The sequence below is a fragment of the Pongo pygmaeus genome, chromosome 8 (assembly GCF_028885625.2).
Source record: "Pongo pygmaeus isolate AG05252 chromosome 8, NHGRI_mPonPyg2-v2.0_pri, whole genome shotgun sequence".
Taxonomy (NCBI): domain Eukaryota; kingdom Metazoa; phylum Chordata; class Mammalia; order Primates; family Hominidae; genus Pongo; species Pongo pygmaeus.
In genome coordinates, this window is record NC_072381.2 from 69,352,940 (window position 1) to 69,371,586 (window position 18,647).

General features: G+C 41.6%; 1 protein-coding gene and 1 pseudogene across 2 annotated transcripts in view; one reads left to right on the forward strand and one right to left on the reverse strand.

The window, feature by feature from the left end:
• Window positions 1-378: 378 nt before the first annotated feature.
• OIT3 (oncoprotein induced transcript 3) overlaps window positions 379-18,647 on the reverse strand; it is a 39,541-nt gene continuing 21,272 nt past the window's right edge. The window contains exons 7-9 of one of the 2 annotated variants that reach the window (XM_054435581.2): window positions 8,933-9,348; window positions 2,943-3,042; window positions 379-1,172 (exon numbers count right to left, since the gene is read on the reverse strand). In XM_054435581.2, coding sequence (XP_054291556.1) covers window positions 1,002-1,172; window positions 2,943-3,042; window positions 8,933-9,348 — 687 coding nt within the window. In that variant the 3' untranslated portion in view covers window positions 379-1,001. The remainder of the gene's footprint in view (window positions 1,173-2,942; window positions 3,043-8,932; window positions 9,349-18,647) is intronic. The other variant, XM_054435582.2, reaches the window with a different exon arrangement.
• Window positions 15,012-16,173, forward strand: LOC129006175 (nucleophosmin-like; annotated as a pseudogene).

Sequence of the window (18,647 nt, forward strand, 5' to 3'; positions counted from 1 at the left end):
CTGAGGGCACAGAATACCAAATCACAGGGAATATGGTACCAAACTTTAATTCTGTTACAGCTCATTGAAGCACTTAAATACATGTTGATGAATTTATTAATATTTGTTAGGTGAAAATATTTCACCTAAGGCAATATATTAGAAGCATCAAAAGATGGCCGGGCGCAGTGGCTCACGCCTGTAATCCCAGCTCTTTGGGAGGCCGAAGCGGGTGGATCACCTGAGACCAAGAGTTCGAGCCAGTCTGGCCAACATGGAGAAACCCTGTCTCTACTAAAAACACAAAAATTCGCTGGGTGTGGTGGTGCATGCCTGTAGTCCCAGCTACTCAAAAGGCTGAGGCAGGAGAATTACTTGAACCCAGGAGGCAGAGGTTACAGTGAGCTGAGATTGCGCCACTGCACTTCAGCCTGGGCGACAGGGCGAGACGCCATCTCAGAAAAAAAAAAAGAGAAAAAGAAAATAGTATGCAACAGAAAAACCAAATACTACTTTTAAAATTATATACTGTTTTATTGATACACTTCCAAATCCCCTATAATTAGTCTGCATTTGAATTGAAATTTCAAGGTATAACTATTATTTACATATTTAAGGAGTCATTGGGTATTTAAGTCATAATTTCAGTAACTGTTTAATTTTTCTAGGGTTTGTAACTTGAAATATTATACCCAGCTTCTGATTTTATGGTCTGATTGCACCGTACACGAGGTATTTAAGTGTAGGAAAGAAATGAGGGAAATCGGGTGAGTGTCTTTCTGGGTGGACAGTTTAGTTTTCAACCCTAGAAAGATGAAACCCCACCCAGGCCACATTGTTCAGCAGTGCTGTGACCTGCGCCCACTGAATGGACCAGAATCAGAGTGAGTTGATGCTAGGAGTCTGAACTCACAGTGTGAAGTCTGAACCTAGCTGTTAGCGGATGTTCTTAGAGGGCGGTGGGGGGAGAAGCTCCAAAGAGCAGAGCCGTCCAATGCAGGGACTCGAGGTGTGGCTACGAACTAGTCCTCCCAGTCGATGCGGATCGGGCCGCCTGTTAGCGTCTGGCCCTGTAGACCGGCTGAGTCCTCTCCTCCTGCCCCACGACGCATTCGCCGGTGGCAACCCTGGGCACAGCGGGAACGCTCGTCCAACACTCCACAGACAAGAACCCGGCAGTGCAGAAACACTTCCTGAAGAGATGATCATGATTGTTAATAAAAACAATAACTGCTGCCACTTGTGGGGTACTTACAAGACACAATACTAAATGTTCCCAAACATTAACTCATGTAATCTTAACAAGGACATCCACAAGTAGAGTTTATCATCCCCATTTTACAGATAAGGAAACAGAGAGGTTAAGGAACTTGCCCAAATGTACACATTTGATAAAAAATATGGCAAAGTTTGCATTTAAGTTGCATGGGTGATTAAAAAACCCACATTCATAACTCCTGCATGGAGCTGGAACAGAAGAGACCTTTGTGAAGCAACATCTACTAACTTGAGCATCTTCCTTCTTCACACCAAGGTCTGGGGATAGCACTGGCTCCCATGCACTTGTGCTGTCAAATAACCAGTGTTTTCTGCAAGCGCCTCTCTGTAGGTAACTGCCTGAGCTTCCTGCCTGATTGAGGGCGATCAGGATCAGCCATCATTGTTAGCAGTTGTTCTGTAACCATTGTGTAGCTGGAATGGACACGCATATACTTAACAAGCAGTGTGGAAAAGAATGTTGGCCTCTTCAACTTCCTTTTGTTTAAATGTTTCAACAACTACACTCTAACAACAACGATAAAAAATCTTCCAGCTTATCTCACTACAACCTTTTCTATATAGCCCTTTATAATCTCTATCCATGAGTATACATGTTTTTTAAATGTAATATATTTAATATGCCTGTAAATTGTTATGACAACAGTTTTTATGTCTGCTTTTCCCATATTTATCATTTTAATAACTCTTAATAGTGCACTAAATTGATATACTGTGGCCCTTAGCCCTGCTTGTTTGGGGCTTTTTCTTTTACCCCCTTATAACAATGCTCTACAAACACTTCCAACACACCTTGTCTGTTTTGGCTTAAAAAGTTTTTTTTGTTTGTTTTTAGAGACAGGGTCTCACTCTCTCACCCATGCTGGAGTGCAGTGGCCTGATCATAGCTCACTGTAACCTTGAACTCCTGGGCTCAAGTGACCTGCCTCAGCCACCTAAGTAAGCTAGGACTACAGGTGTGTGCCACTATGCCCCGCTAATTTTAAAATTTTTTGTAGAGTAGAGGTCTTGCTATGTTGCCCAGGCTGGTCTCAAACTCCTGGCCTCAGGCAATCCTCCTGCCTCTGTTTTGTTTTGTTTTTAAGAAACTGTCAGAATTTGAATTTTTAGATAAAAGAATATGATGATTTTATGATTATTATTACAGATTATCAGACAATGTTCCAGAAAATGTACTAATTTACATTGTCACTGTATACGTCTCCCTATAACCTTGTAAGTGTTGTATTTTATAATTTTCATAAATTTAATATGTATAAAATGGTGTCTTATAATTGTTTCATCAGCACTTAAGTACTATTTTCAGTGAACATTTCACTATTTGTCTTTTCTGTGAATTTCCTGTCCATATCCCTTGCCATTTGACCAATCACCACACTGGCTTTTCAACCATAACTGCCCACAAAGATTTTAAATTAAATTATGATCCTATAGTATCTTCTTTGAACAGCACAGTTATTTTGGCAGATGGTGTGAGGGGAACAGCACAGTTATTTTGGCAGGCAGGGCGGGTGTGACATGCATGAAAGGGTTAAGCTTCTAGATGGCCAGTTTCTCTGTTTTTCTCTTGAGCCCATGCAGATCCTACCAGTGGGCTCTTGGAATGTCAACACATTGGGACACCAAAAAAAAAAAAAAAAAAAGGCTCAGGTTCAGGGGTTATAAATTAAAGATATTCAACTCACCTTGTGGTCTTTGCCCACAAACTTGAAGACAGGGACCTGGAAGTGCTTTGCTAGGTGATCCCGGGATGTGTACTGCTTTACCGAGTCATCTGAAACGCAGCTGAAAGTAGGGCAGATAGCACATAAGACTTGATTGTTTCAACAGAGGTGGAAAAACAATCTAGCCCAACATTTTGGCCCAAGGAGAGCCAAAGGGGTGGAGGAGGCTGGACTGTACTCAAGCTTTTTGGGAATGAAAGAAAAATTAAATTTTTCCCTGTGAAGACCTCTTCAGACCTAGCCTTATTTACTAATGGCATCTGTCTCATTTATCATTCGCTGTACCCGCAAACTGGGCACCAGGGCTTCCTGTTAAGTTAATGCATTTAAGTGTTGGCAAGAGCAACACCATTTATTTCAGATACCTTTTGCTAGTAAGGTTGTCTTTCCATTTGCAATATATTGCAGGAATTCTGCCTCTATGTACCTTAGTATTGATTTGAGAAGGCTTTTACTTAACAAAATTTATCAACTATGTATTGGACACCTAATAGCAACTGACTACTGAAGGGGATACAAAAGTTAGGGAACTGCAGTGCATGCATCAAAGTGACATAAATATCCAAGTTTCTTAGATAATAATTGGTTCTATTGGGTAAAAGTCACGCGCCTCCAAATTGTTTTAATTTCTCTTTTCCCAAATTTAATGTTAAATTGAAGTTTGATAGGGTTTTGGGGTTTTAATCTCAGGTCTACTGCTTAAAGCAAAACACCTAGGTTCACCTCAGGGTTAGCTGGGGGAAAAGAAGCACTCCTGGCTGGGCGAGGTGGCTCATGCCTGTAATCCCAGCACTCTGGGAGGCTGAGGCAGGAGGATTGCTTGAACTCAGGAGTTCGAGACCAGCCTGGCCAACATGGTGAAAACCCGTCTCTATGAATAATACAAAAAGTTAGCCAGGCGTCATGGTGCCTGCCTGTAGTCCCAGCTTCTTGGCAGGCTGAGGTGGCAGGATTGCTTCAGCCCTGGAGTTCGAGATTAGCCTGGGCAACATAGCAAGACCTTGTCTCTAAAAAAAAAAAAAGCCAAGTGTGGTGGTATGCCTCTGTAATCTCAGCTACTCAGGAGGCTGAGGTACGATGATAATTGCTTGAACCCGGAAGGCAGAGGCTGCAGTGAGCCATGTTTGCACCAGCTGAGGCTAAAGTTTTGGATATTTATGAAACTTCTTATAGGCCAAGAATCACCCTCATATTATTTTTCCCATTCTAGATTCTAGAGGAATTTTTTTTTTTTTTTTTCCTGGACATAGTTGCCTTTTAGTGGGTACCTAATAGTTCCTGTCTTCTGGGCCAGGAAAAAAGTGGAGGTCAGATATTAAAGCCGATTAAACTGGGTACTTGCTCCACATGCACAGGCCACTTTTTCTTTTCTTTTCTTCTTTTTTTTTGTTTTGTTTTGAGACAGGGTCTCACTGTTGCCCAGGCTGGAGTGCAGTGGCACAATCACAGCTCACTGCAGCTTCGACCTCCTAAACTCAAGCAATTCTCCTGCCTCAGCCCCTCAGTGGGATTATAGGTGTGTGCCACCATGCCCGGCTAATTTTCATTTTTTGTAGAGATGGGATCTCACTATGTTGCCCAGGCTGGTCTTGAACTCAAGACCACTCAAGCGATCCTTCCACCTCGGCCTCCCAAAGTGCTGAGATTACAGGTATGAGCCATGACAGTGCCCAGCCAGACTGCTTTCTAGTTCTTTGCTAACTGCTGTTTTGGTGCACTTGAAAAATCCAACAAAATTATTTTAAAATAAGGCATCTTAACTAGTGTTACTACCAGCACCTCATTCCACTGAACTGAAGGGGATCTAAACATAATGTGGTTTCTGTTATTTCTTGTATTTATTTACTCATTTTTATTTCCCTAAGGTAAAATTCATTTATACCTTCTTCTGATTATATTCTATAATAAATATCCATGGCATACCTAATCTATGCAAGACACCCTGCTGGCTGCTGCAGAGGACATAAAGATGAATAATATGGTCTCTGACGTCAAGGAGTTTATAGTCCAGTATCTTAAGATAATAGTAAGACTTGATATTAAAATAGTACTTTTAATCTAAATGCCTGAGCATTTTCAATTTATCTTTATCTCAAAATAACTGTTATTTTTCTTTAAAAGAAAAAATGAAGCAGAAGGGGTTATTACAAGGTAACACATTGCAGAACAGAAACCAGGACAAATGTTGGCTCTTGATTTGGGGTTTGCTGTGAGTAGACAATACTAGTTCCGAACACCAAATTCATGTACTGAAAGAAAGTAACAATGGTATAATGGAATCAAAACTAGTGGCTTATCAAAAACTTGTTCAATGCTTGATTTTGGAATTTAGTATGTTTCTTTTTCTGGTGATTAACTTTCTAGCTATATTTTGCTTAGGCTTGTGTTAAATTATTTTGTATTCTCAGAGCATACGCCAACCAAAATTAGAGGGAAGTGAATCAGATGTGTTTAATATCAGGGTAGAACCAACTTGATTTAAATTTAAGCCAAGGACAATGAAAAATCAAAGAAATGAATAATCAAACAAACACTTAAGAAATATAAGTAAAGTGAGCTATGTTTATTTTAGGTTTGTGAACTAGCCCCAAATTATGATTATTATAAAGACTCATTCAATTATTTACTTGGCAAATATTTAATGACCCTTACTATATGCTAGGAATTGAGGAAGAAGAAAAAGGAAGAAGGATTTTTAGTTCAAATGGAGAAAGGTGCCAGGAAAGGCTTCATGGAGGAAGTAAACCCTCCATGAATCTCGAAGAACCAGTAAGGATCAGACAGGAAGAAAAGGTGGGGAAGAAGATATCAGGCAGAGGAAACAGCATGCGCAAAGTCAGAAGGGTGTTCAGGAGTGACAGTTTGGGAATTGTCAATAATTCCCTTTGGCAGGAGCAGAAACTAGAGGGGGCTGAGGTCAGAGGGTAAGGGCCCATGAGCCATGCCAAGAGCTGGAGGATCTTGCACACATCATTCTTGTACAGCACCACAGACGGGCTGATTTGTCTGCTTACAAAGTAGGGCCACACTGCTGTGGTTTTCACATTTTTACCTATGCTTTTTTCTTCTAGAGCATATATATTTTTTCTCTTCTGTATGTGCTAAGCGCTGGCAAAATAAATAGTGCAGCTTCTTAGAACTGTCTAAAATGAAAGTAAATATGGTTGGGTGTGGTGGCTCATGTTTGTAATCCCAGCACTTTGGGAGGCTGAGGCAGGTGGATCACCTGAGGTCAGGAGTTCGAGATCAGCCTGGCCAACACGGTGAAACCCCGTCTCTACTAAAAGTACAAAAATTAGTTGGGTGTGGTGGTATATGCCTGTGGCCCCATCTACTTGGGAGGCTGAGGCATGAGACTTGCTTGAACCTGGGAGGCAGAGGTTGCAGGGGAGCTGAGATTGCGCCACTGGACTCCAGCCTGAGCTACAGAATGAGACTCTGTCTCAAAAAAGAAATAAAATAAAATAAAATGGTCCTTCACCAAGAGACTGGATAATACATATATAAATAAGTTTCACAAGCTCTACGAAGATTGTAGATTACATATTTTTCTCAATGAGTTAGGATTATATTCTTATTTTTTCAAAAACTAAATATAAGGGGCAGGGGAAAACTTAGAGTGAGAAAAATGTTCATTATTTTGATTAGCTTGCTGGCTTCATGGGTATACACATCAGAACTTGTCAAACTACATGCTTTAAATATGTCTATTTATTGTATGTGAGTAGTACTCTACTAAAGTTATTTTTTTTTTAAAGTAAAAAGGAACAAAAATCTATCACTGCAAAAAAAGTAAATCTAGTCCCTGAAAAAATAAATACAAAATGTTGCTTCTTCTTTTCATGTTAAAGTTTTTTAGAAATCACCTCAGCATGGCAAGAAATCCACATATCTGCAGATGCCCTCTGCTACGGGACATCCAGAGTAGCTCAGGATGACAAACTTTCCGTATTATGAAAATTAGCTCAAGGAGGCTACAAGAATCTGAGGCTGGAAGCACACCTTCTGAGAAGCAGATTTACTGAGCAAAGCTAATAAAGAACCATTAAAAGGTTTTCAGCAGGGATGTGATAAGATCATATTTTGTTTGAATGGATCACCCAGGGGCTCTGTGGAGCTGAGATATGAAAGGTGAGGTTTTGGAAGTTGTGTTAAGAGGCTGCTTTGCTGTCCAGGTGAAAGATAATGAAGGTGGGAATTAAGACAATAGGAATGGAATAGAGAGGACAGGGTTGGGGCATTGCTGTTTGTTAAAAAGCATCTCAGTTGATCCTATGTATATCAAGGGATGAAATATCACTGTGCAAGAGATTGATAGCAGCAGGTGAAGGTTGGCTGTGGTGAAAAACAAGAGGAGTAAAAGCAGCATAGTAATGTCCAAGAGCCTGCAGGTCAGCCGGCAGAGGGCAAGCCCCCGAGGGCGCTGAGCTGCTCGTACTAGACCATTCTCCCTTTGGTCAAGCTGCAGTTCCTGATCCTACCTGAGACTGTGTCCCACCCGACATGGAGAACAAGCAAGAAGCTCATGAGATACTGCTATGAATTTGAGTTTCAGTGTAATTTTCCTGGGAATGTAGGCAATGCCTGTGAAAAGGGCCAGGTCTCCATCAGTACCTCAGGACACCTACAGATCCCACCAAGGATCCTTAGGAAATACCATGGAACTCTCTTTTGTATAAAACAAGTGCAGGGGCCAAACATGGTGTCTCACACCTATAATCCCAGCACTTTAGGAGGCCAAGGCAGGAGGATCACTTGAGCCCAGGAGTTCAGGACCAGCCTGGGCAACAAAGTGAGACCTCATCTCTAGAAAAAAAAGAATTAGCTGGGCATGGTCCTGTGCGTATTGTCCTGGCTACTTGGGAGGCTGAGACAGGAAGATCACTTGAGCCTGAGGATCAAGGCTGCAGTGAGCTGTGTTTGCACCACTGCACTCCAGCCTGGGTGACAGAGCAAGACCCTGCACTGCCCTCCACCCCTGAAAAAAACTAAGCGCAAAACCAAACTGCTATATCTATGTCTTTCTTCTAAAATCTAGCAACTATTTCTTCTCTGTCCTTGACTACCAAACTTCTTAAAAGAGGAATTTATGTTTGCTGCCTCCTTGTTCCCTGCACTTTCAGCCACATGAACGGGATCTCACCTCCACCTTCACACATGCTCTGCCATCTCCGAGCAGGTTACTCAATCCTACAGTTTCATCTCTAAATCTGGTGATTCCCTGTCCTGCAGTTCTAGTCCTGATTGTGTTCCTGAGTCTAACTGATAATGCATTTCCACTGAATGCCCACTGAATTTCTCTTCCTAGACATCCTGCAGGTATCTAAAAAATTAAATTATTCAATATATCATTTTGAATTACCAAATTCAGTATTTTAACCTCAAATCTGCTTTTCTATATACATCTTTTCACCTTGGTTAATGGCATCTAGTCAGTCACCTGGGTTAGACCCCTTGGAGCCTTTTTTTTTTTTTTTTTTTGAGATTTTAGGAGTTTCATTCTTGTCACCCAGGCTGGAGGGCAATGGTGCGATCTTGGCTCACTGCAACCTCCACCTCCCAGGTTCAAGTGATTCTCCTGCCTCAGCCTCTTGAGTAGCTGGGATTACAGGTGCCTGCCACCACACCCAGCTAATTTTTGTATTTTGAGTGGAGACGGGGTTTCACCATGTTGGCCAGGCTGGTCTCGAACTCCTGACCTCAGGTGATCCACCCGCCTTGGCTCCCAAGTGCCGGGATTACAGGCGTGAACCACTGCACCCGGCCTAGGAGCCATTTTTGACCCTCCTCTCCCTCAGTAGTTTTACCTCCAAAATGTCAATAAGTGGTTCCTGAACTAATAAAGAGCTGACAGTGGTGCCATGCAGTTTTAGTAAATGACTGGGTGTGCTGTGAACTTAGAGGCCGGATGTGAACTAGGGATGATGAGACCATTCCTGCAGCAGCATTACCCATCCCGGATGAGGTAGTATTTCAGGACCTCGTCGATCTTGGAGGTGGGGGTGGCGAAGCAGCTCTCCACCAAGCTTTCCAAGCCGCTCACGTGCACCAGGGGCTCAATGCCAAAGTAGAGGGAGTCACGAAGCTTGAGGGTGGGCAGAGCTTCCCGGTAAGGCTCTTCAAACTCATTGTCTTTGAAGATCTCCAGAGTGAATGGGAAGATCCCGTGATTTCGGCTCATGATTTCCAGTGGGGAGTTTCGAAGGTTGGGAACGTATCCTTCAGAAATGGTGTACAGGCGTGGAAACTCGCAGGTCACTGGGATCAGCAGCTTGCTGGTTCGGATGATGAAGTCCCCGCTGCTCCCCGGGGTCTGCTTGGGTAGACCTGTCACGAGGTTGCTGGCCACAATCTTGTCATTCACCACCTGAGCCAGGCCAGGGTGAGGAGAGGAAAGAGATTGTCTGTTTATTTCTACAGAGTTTTTTTCCCCCTCCTCTCACCTTAACATTCTACCTACCTCAAAACACATTAGAGATTTGGTTGCCTAAGGATGAAGTTTTGTTTTGTTTTTTTCCCACTGCTCTCCTCTTGTTATCAAGCCATCCTGACTGTTAAGAGTCTTAGCCCTACCAAAACACAGCCAGACTGCTTCTTTAAGTGGGACCCTGATCTGCTCCTTATCTCTGAGGGGGACTTACCAACTGGGGCCTCCAACCGGCTCTGCCCATATTCTCTGGCAGACAGGGTTTTGATTTCTACCTGGGATGGAGTGCCAAGTGGGAGGGGGAGGCTGTTTGGACAATTGTTTGGACAACTCAGCCATTCCAGCCTGTGGGGAGTCCAAACTGTCTGAAAGTGGAAGCAGTACCCCAGCATGGCATAGCTACTCCAGGAAAAGCGTGGCCTCACTGCTTCTTTAAGCGGGTCCTCGATCCTGTTTCTCCTGGCTGAGTGAGATCTCCCAAATGGGGTATCCAGCCACCTCCTATAGGTGTGTTCAAGTCAGCAACAGGTCTGTACCCCACTGGGATGCAGCTCCCAGAGGAAGGGGCAGGCCACCATCTTTGCTGTTTCAGCAACTTAGCTGTTTCAGCCTCCAGGCTTTGGAGAGCTCAACCTGATGGGGGGGCGGGTGAAGGAAATGGTACCTCAGCACAGTTCAGTTGCTCTATGAAAGCAGGGCTAGACTGCTTCTTAAAGCAGTTCCCTGATCCTTTTCTTCCTGGCTGGGTGAGACCTCCCAACTGGGGTCTCCAACCACCATCTACAGGTATGTTAAGGCTAGCAACAGGTCTGTAACCTGCAGGGATGGAGCTCTCAGAGGAAGGGGCAGGCTGCTATCTTTGCTGTTTCACAGCCTTCACTGGTGATACCAGATACTGGAAAACCTGAGGTGACTAGGGACTGGAGCAGATGCCCAGCAAACCACAGCAGCCCTACAGAAAAGTGGCCAGACTGTTAAAAGGTGGGGGGGAAAGGCCAGGCACGGTGGCTCACACCTGTAATCCCAGCACTTTGGGGGTCCAAGTCACATGGATCACCTGAAGTCAGGAGTTTGAGACCAGTGGCCAACATGGTGAAACCCTGTGTCTATTAAAAAATACACAAAAATTAGCCAAGTGTCATGGCAGGGGTCTGTAATTCCAGCTACTCAAGAGGCTGAGGCAGGAGAATCACTTGAATGCAGGAGACAAAGGTTGCAGTGAGCTGAGATTGCGCCACTGCACTCCAGCCTGAGTGACAAGAGCGAGACTCCGTCTCAAAAAAAAGTGGGAGAACAAAACCCCCAAAACCCCATCCAAAGGTCAGCAACATCAAAGATTGAAGGTAGATAAGCCCTCAAAGATGAGAAAGAATCAGTGCAAGAACACAGAGAACTCAAAAAGCTAGAGTGCCCTCTCTCCTCCAAATGACCACATCACCACTCCAGCAAGGGTTTGGAATGGGGCTGCAACTGACATGGCTGAAATAACAGAAGTAGACCTCAGAATGTGGATAAAAATGAACTCCGCTGAGCTAAAGGAGCATGTTCTAACTCAATGCAAGGAAGCTAAAAATCATGATGAAATACTGTAGGAGCTGACAAAGAAAATAGCCAAGATAGAGAAGAACATAACCAACCTGATAGAGCTAAAAAAACACAATACAAGAATTTCATAATGCAATTGCAAGTATTAAAAGCAGAATTGATCAAGCAGAGGAAAGAATCTCAGAGCTTGAAGACTGTCTTTCTGAAATAAGACAGGCAGACAAGAATAGAGAAAAAGGAATAAAAAGGAATGAACAAAACCTCCGAGAAATATGGGATTATGTAAAGAGACTGAATATACGACTGATTGGGGTACCTGAAAGAGCTGGGAGAATAAAACTAATTTGGAAAACATATTTCAAGATATCCATGAGCACTTCCCCAACCTTGCTAGACAGGCCAACATTCTAATTCAGGAAATGCAGATAACTCCAGTAAGATACTCCACAAGAAAATCATCCCTAAGACACAAAATCTTCAGGTTCTCTAAAGTTGAAATGAAAGAAAACATGTTAAGGGCAGCCAGAGAGAAAGGCTAAGTCACCTACAAGGGAAGCCCATCAGACTAACAGTGGACACTTCAGCAGAAACCCTACAGGCCAGGAGAGACTGGGGACCAATATTCAACATTCCTAAAGAAAAGAATTTTAACTGGCTGGGCGCAGTGTCTCACACCTGTAATCCCATCACTTTGGGAGGCTGAGGCAGGCAGATCACGAGGTCAGGAGATCGAGACCATCATGGCCAACATGATAAAACCCTGTCTCTACTAAAAATATAAAAATTAGCCAGGCATGGTGGCACACACCTGTAGTCCCAACTACTCGGGAGGCTGAGGCAAGAGAATCGCTTGAACCTGGAAGGCAGAGGTTGCATGTGCTGAGATCATGCCACTGCACTCCAGCCTGGGAGACAGAGCAAGACTCTGTCTAAAAAAAAAAAAAAAAAGAAAGAAAAGAAAATAATTTTCAACCCAGAATTTCATATCCAGCCACACTAAGCTTCATAAGTGAAGAAGAAATAAGATCCTTTTCAGACAAGCAAATGCTGAGGGAATTTGTTACCACCACACCTGCTTTACTGGAGCTCCTGAAGGAAACACTAAATATGCAAAGGTAAAACCACTACCAGCCACTACAAAAACATACTGAAGTACACAATGACAGGATCAAATACACACATAACAATACTAACCTTAAATGTAAATGGGCTAAATGCCCCAATTAAAAGACACAGAGTGGCAAACTGGATAAAGAGTCAAGACCCATTGGTATGCTGTCTTCAAGAGACCCATCTCACATGCAAAGACACACATAGGCTCAAAGTAAAGGGATTGAGGACAACTTATCAAGCACATGGAAAACAGGAAAAAGCAAGAGTTGCAATCCTAGCTTCCAATAAAACAGACTTTAAACTAGCAAAGATCAAAGAAGACAAAGAAGAATGCCACATAATGATAAAGGGTTCAATTCAACAAGAAGAGCTAAGTATCATAAATATATATGCACCCAACACAGGGGCACCCAGATTCATAAAGCAAGTTTTTAGAGGCCTTCAAAGAGACTTAGGTTCCCACACAATAATAGTGGGAGACTTTAACACCCACTGACAATATTAGATCATCAAGACAGAAATTAACAAAGATATTTAGGACCTCAACTCAGCTCTGGATCAACTGGACTTGATAATTATCTACAGAAGTCTCCACCCCAAAACAACAGAATATACATTCTTCTCATCACCATATGATACTTACTCTAAAATTGATCCATAATCAGAAGTAAAACACTCCTCAGCAAATGCAAAAGAACTGAAATCATAACAGTCTCTCAGACGACAGCACAATCAAATTAGAACTCAAGACTAAGAAATTCACTCAAAACCATACAATTACATGGAAATGTAATAACCTGCTTCTGAATGACTTTTGGGTAAATAATGAAATTAAGGCAGAAATCAAGAAGTTCTTTGAAACTAATGAGAACAAAGATACAACATACCAGAATCTCAGGGGCACAGGTTAGGCAGTGTTAAGAGAGAAATTTATAGCACTAAATGCCCACATCAAAAGCTAGAAAGATTTCAAGTTAACAACCCGACATCACAACTAAAAGAACTATAGAACCAAGAGCAAACAAATCCCAAAGCTAGCAGAAGACAAGAAATAACCAAAATTAGAGGTGAACTGGAAGAGACAGAGACACAAACAACCATTCAAAAGATCAACAAATCTAGGAGCTGGTTTTTCCAAAAAGTTAATAAAATAGATAGACCACTAGCTAAACTAATAAGGAAGAAAAGAGAGAAGAATCAAATAAACACAATCAGAAATGATAAGGGGGATATTACCACTGACCCCACAGAAATACAAACAACCATCAGAGAATATTATAAACGCTTCCATGCATATAAGCTAGAAAATCTAGAAGAAATGGATAAATTCCTGGACACATACACCCTCCCAAGACTGTGAATCCCTGAACAAACCAATAATGAGGCTCTGAAATTGAGGCAGTAATAGCCTACAACCAAAAAAAAAGCCCAGGACCAGACAGATTCACAGCTGAATGCTACCCCCTGTACAAAGAAGAGCTGGTACCATTCGTACTGAAACTATTTCAAAAAATTGAAAGGGAGGGACTCTTCCTTAAGTCATTCTATGAGGCCAGCATCATCCTGAACCAAAATCTGGCAGAGACACAACAAAAAAAGGAAACCTCAGGCCAATATCCTTGATGAACATTGATGCAAAAATCCTCAACAAAATACTGGCAAACTGAATCCAGCAGCACATCAAAAATCTTATTCACCACGATCAAGTAGGCTTCATGCCCAGGATGCAAGATTGGTTCAACATATGCAAATCAATAAATGTGATTCATCACATAAATAAAACTAAAGGCAAAAACCATATGATTATCTCAACAGATGCAGAAAAGGATTTCAATAAATTTTGGCATCCTTTCATGTTAAAAACGCTCAATAAACTAGGTGTTGAAGGAATATACTTCAAAATAATAAGAGCCATATATGACAAACCCATAGCCAACATCATACTGAATGGGCAAAAGCTGGAAGCATTCCCCTTCAAAACAAGCACAAGACAAAGATGCACTCTCTCACCACTCCTATTCAACATAGTGTTAGAAGTTCTGGCCAGAGCAATCAGGCAAGAGAAAGAAATAAAGGGCATTCAAATAGGAAGAGAGGAGTCAAACTACCCCTGTTTGCAGATGACATGATTCTATATCTAGAAAACCCTAACATCTCAGCCCAAAAGCTTCTTAAGCTGATAAACAACTTCAGCAAAGTCTCAGGATACAAAATCAATGTGCAAAAATGCCGGCATTCTTATACACAAATGACAGTCAAGCCGAGAGCCAAATCACAAATGAACTCCCATTTGCAATTGCCATGAAAAGAATAAAATAACTAGGAAAACAGCTAACAAGGGAAGTGAAAGATCTCTAAAAGGAGAACTATAAACGACTGTTTAAAGAAATCAGAGATGACACAAACAAATGGAAATACATAGGAAGAATCAATATTATTAAAATGATCATACTGCCCAAAGCAATTTATAGACTCACTGCTTTCCCGTTAAAGTACCACTGATATTCTTTGCAGAAAAATCTATTTTAAAATTCATACTGAATCAAAAAAGAGCCTGAATAGCCAGGGCAATCCTAAGCAAAAGAACAAAGCTGGAGGCATCACACTACCCAACTTCAAATTATGCTACAGGGCTACAGTAACCAAAACAGCATGGTATTGGTACGAGAACAGACACAGATCAATGGAACAGAAAAGAGAACCCAGAAATAAGACTGCACACCTACAACTCTCTGATCTTCAACAAACCTGACAAAAACAAGCAATGAGGAAACGGTGCTGGGATACCTGGCTAACCATATGCAGAAAATTGAAACTGGACCCCTTCCTTACACCATATACGAAAATTAACTCAAGATGGGTTAAAAACTTAAATGTACCCTGGTGTGATTCTGTCCTGTGCAGCTGTTCTCTTGAGCAGTGGTCGTTTATTACCATCTGCCTTCTCTCCCACCTAAGTGCATGCCGCCACCCGATGGAAGATTCGATGGACATGGACATGAGCCTCCTAAGGCCCCAGAACTATCTTTTCGGTTGTGAATTAAGGCTGACAAAGATTATCACTTTAAGGTGGATAATGATGAAAATGAGCACCAGTTATCTTTAAGAACAGTCAGTTTAGGGGCTGGTGCAAAGGATGAATTGCACATTATTGAAGCAGAGGCAATGAATTACGAAGGCAGTCCAATTAAAGTAACACTGGCAACTTTGAAAATGTCTGTATAGCCAACGGTTTCCCTTGGGGGCTTTGAAATAACACCACCAGTGATCTTACAGTTGAAGTGTGGTTTAGGGACAGTGCATATTAGTGGATAGCACTTAGTAGCTGTGGAGGAAGATGCAGAGTCAGAAGGTGAAGAGGAGGAGGATGTGAAACTCTTAAGTATATCTGGAAAGCGGTCTGCCCCTGGAGGTGGTAGCAAGGTTCCACAGAAAAAAGTAAAACTTGCTGTTGAGGAAGATGATGATGATGATGATGACGATGATGAAGATGATGATGAAGATAATGATGATAATGATGAAGATGATGAGGAAGCTGAAGAAAAAGCACCAGTGAAGAAATCTATACAAGATACTCCAGCCAAAAATGTACAAAAGTCAAATCAGAATGGAAAAGACTCAAAACCATCAACACCACCAAGATCAAAAGGACAAGAATCCTTCAAAAAACAGGAAAAAACTCCTAAAACACCAAAAGGACCTAGTTCTGTAGAAGACATTAAAGCAAAAATGCAAGCAAGTATAGAAAAAGGTGATTCTCTTCCCAGAGTGACAGCCAAGTTCATCAATTATGTGAAGAATTGCTTCTGGATGACTGACCAAGAGGCTATTCAAGATCTCTGGCAGTGGAGGAAGTCTCTTTAAGAAAATAGTTTAAACAATTTGTTAAAAATTTTCCATCTTATTTCATTTCTGTAACAGTTGATATCTGGCTGTCCTTTTTATAATGCAGAGTGAGAACTTTCCCTACCGTGTTTGATAAATGTTGTCCAGGTTCCATTGCCAAGAATGTGTTGTCCAAAATGCCTGTTTAGTTTTTAAAGATGGAACTCCACCCTTTGCTTGGGTTTAAGTATGTATGGAATGTTATGATAGGACATAGTAGTAGTGGTGGTTGGACATGGAAACGGTGGGGAGACAAAAATATACACATGAAATAAAACTCAGTATTTTAAAAAAGTAAAAAAAAAACCTTAAATGTAAAACCCAAAACTATGAAAATCCTGGAAGACAACCTAGGCAGTACCATTCGAGACATAGGCACGAGCAAAGATTTTATGATGAAGATGCCAAAAGCAATTGCAATAAAAGCAAACATTGACAAATGGGATCTAATTAAACTAAAGAGCTTCTGCACAGCAAAAGAAGCTATCATCAGAGTGAACAGACAACCTACAGAATGGGAGAAAATGTTTTTCTCTGATGAAGGTCTAATATCCAGCATCTACAAGAAACTTAAACAAATTTATAAGAAAAAAACATTAAAAAGTGGGAAAAGGACATGAGCAGACACTTCTCAAAAGAAGACATACATGTGGCCAACAAGCATATGAAAAAAAAGCTCAATATCACTGATTATTACAGAAATGCAAATCAAAACCACAATGAGATATCATCTCACACCAGTCAGAATGGCTACTATTAAAAAGTCAAAAAATAACATGCTGGTAAGGTTGTGGAGAAAAAGGAATGTTTTTACACTGTTGGTGGGAGTGTAAATTAGTTCAACCATTGTGGAACACCATGTGGTGATTCCTCAAAGACCTGAAGACAGAACTACCCTTTGACCTAGCAATGCCATTACTGGGATATACCCAAAAGATTATAAATCGTCCTATTATAAAGACACATGCAATGCACGTGTATGTTTACTGCAGCACTATTCACAAGAGCAAAGACATGGAATCAACCTAAATGCCATCAATGATAGGCTGGGTAAAGAAAATGTGGTATATATACACCATGGAATACTTGCAGCCACAAAAAAAGAATGAGATCATGTCCTTTGCAGGGACGTGGATGGAGCTGAAGGCCATTATCCTTAGCCAACTAACACAGGAACAGAAAACCAAATACCACATGTTCTCACTTATAAGTGGGAGCTAAATGATGAGAACACACTGACACATAGTGTGGAACAGCACACACTGGGGCCTATCAGAGAGTGGAAGGTAGGAGGGGGGAGAGAAGCAGGAAATATAGCTAACGGGTAGTAGGCTTAATACCTGGGTGATGAAATAATCTGTATAACCAACCCCCATGACACACATTTACCTATGTAACAAACCTGCACATGCTGCACATGTGCCCCTGAACTTAAAATAAAAATAAAAATAAAAATAAGCTTCAAAGACAGTATGGTATATGAGAGTAAGAAATGATCTGTGGTCAGGAAGGGACGAGTGTGATGAGACTAGAACTCATTAGGGGCTGACATCTCTCCTCACCCATCATTCCCATCTTCATTTACCCATCCTTCAATGCCTCACTCAAACTCATCTCTTCTATGAAGCCCCCCAGGTTTACCATGTACAGTTGATGCCCATTATTCATGGATTTAGTATGTGTGAATTTACCTAGCAGCTAATATTTATGTGTAACCCCAAAATCAGTACTCACTATGCTTCTGAGGTTATTCACAGAATGTGCACAGTGGCACATTCCCAGCTGAGGTCCAACAAGGCACCACTGCCTTCTTGTTTTAGCTCTCATTGTAAACCAAGATCCTTTTTGTGATCTACAGAATGGCATGTTTTTTGCATGTTTGTGCTTTCGTGGGCGATTTTGCTGTTTAAGGGGACCCCCAAATGCAGTGCAGATGGGCTGTCCAGTGATCCTAAGCACAAGGAGGCTATGAGATCCTTACAGGGAAAATGGGAAAATATGTGTTTGATAAACTCCACACATGAGTTGCAGTGCTGCTGGCCATGAGTGCAATGTTAATGAATCTATAATGTATGTTAAATAAGGTATCTTTAAACAGAAACACACACAGAACAAGATTGTTAACTGATCGGTTAACAAAAATGTTGTAACCAGAGGATTACAGGAACCTAACCCTAATGTTTCCCCTAGGAGCAATACTTAATTGCTAAAGAAATTAGCTTCAGTATTCCCTAATTTATTGCTTGTGGCAGCTTTGTAGAACATATCTACTGCAAATAACAAGGATCAACTGTAGCTGAAACTCAGATGGCTCTCATTTAGAACTTCCTTCTACCTCCTAATTAGCCCATTATTATACATGGCTTTATATTCTAACTATTGGTATTATACTGCCTAGCTCTTTGTTGTGTACCTTTTAATAAATAAGAAAATAATACCAAAAAAAAAAAAAGGGCTGGGCACAGTGACTTACACCTGTAATCCCAGCACTTTGGGGGTCTGAGGCCGGTGGATCACCTGAGGTCAGGAGTTCAAGACCAGCCTGACCAACATGGTGAAACCCCATCTCTACTAAAGATATAAAAATTAGCCGGGCACAGTGGCGGATGCCTGTAATCCCGGGTACTTGGGAGGCTGAGGCAGGAGAATCGCTTGAACCCGGGAGGCAGAGGTTGCAGTGAGTCAAGATTGTACCA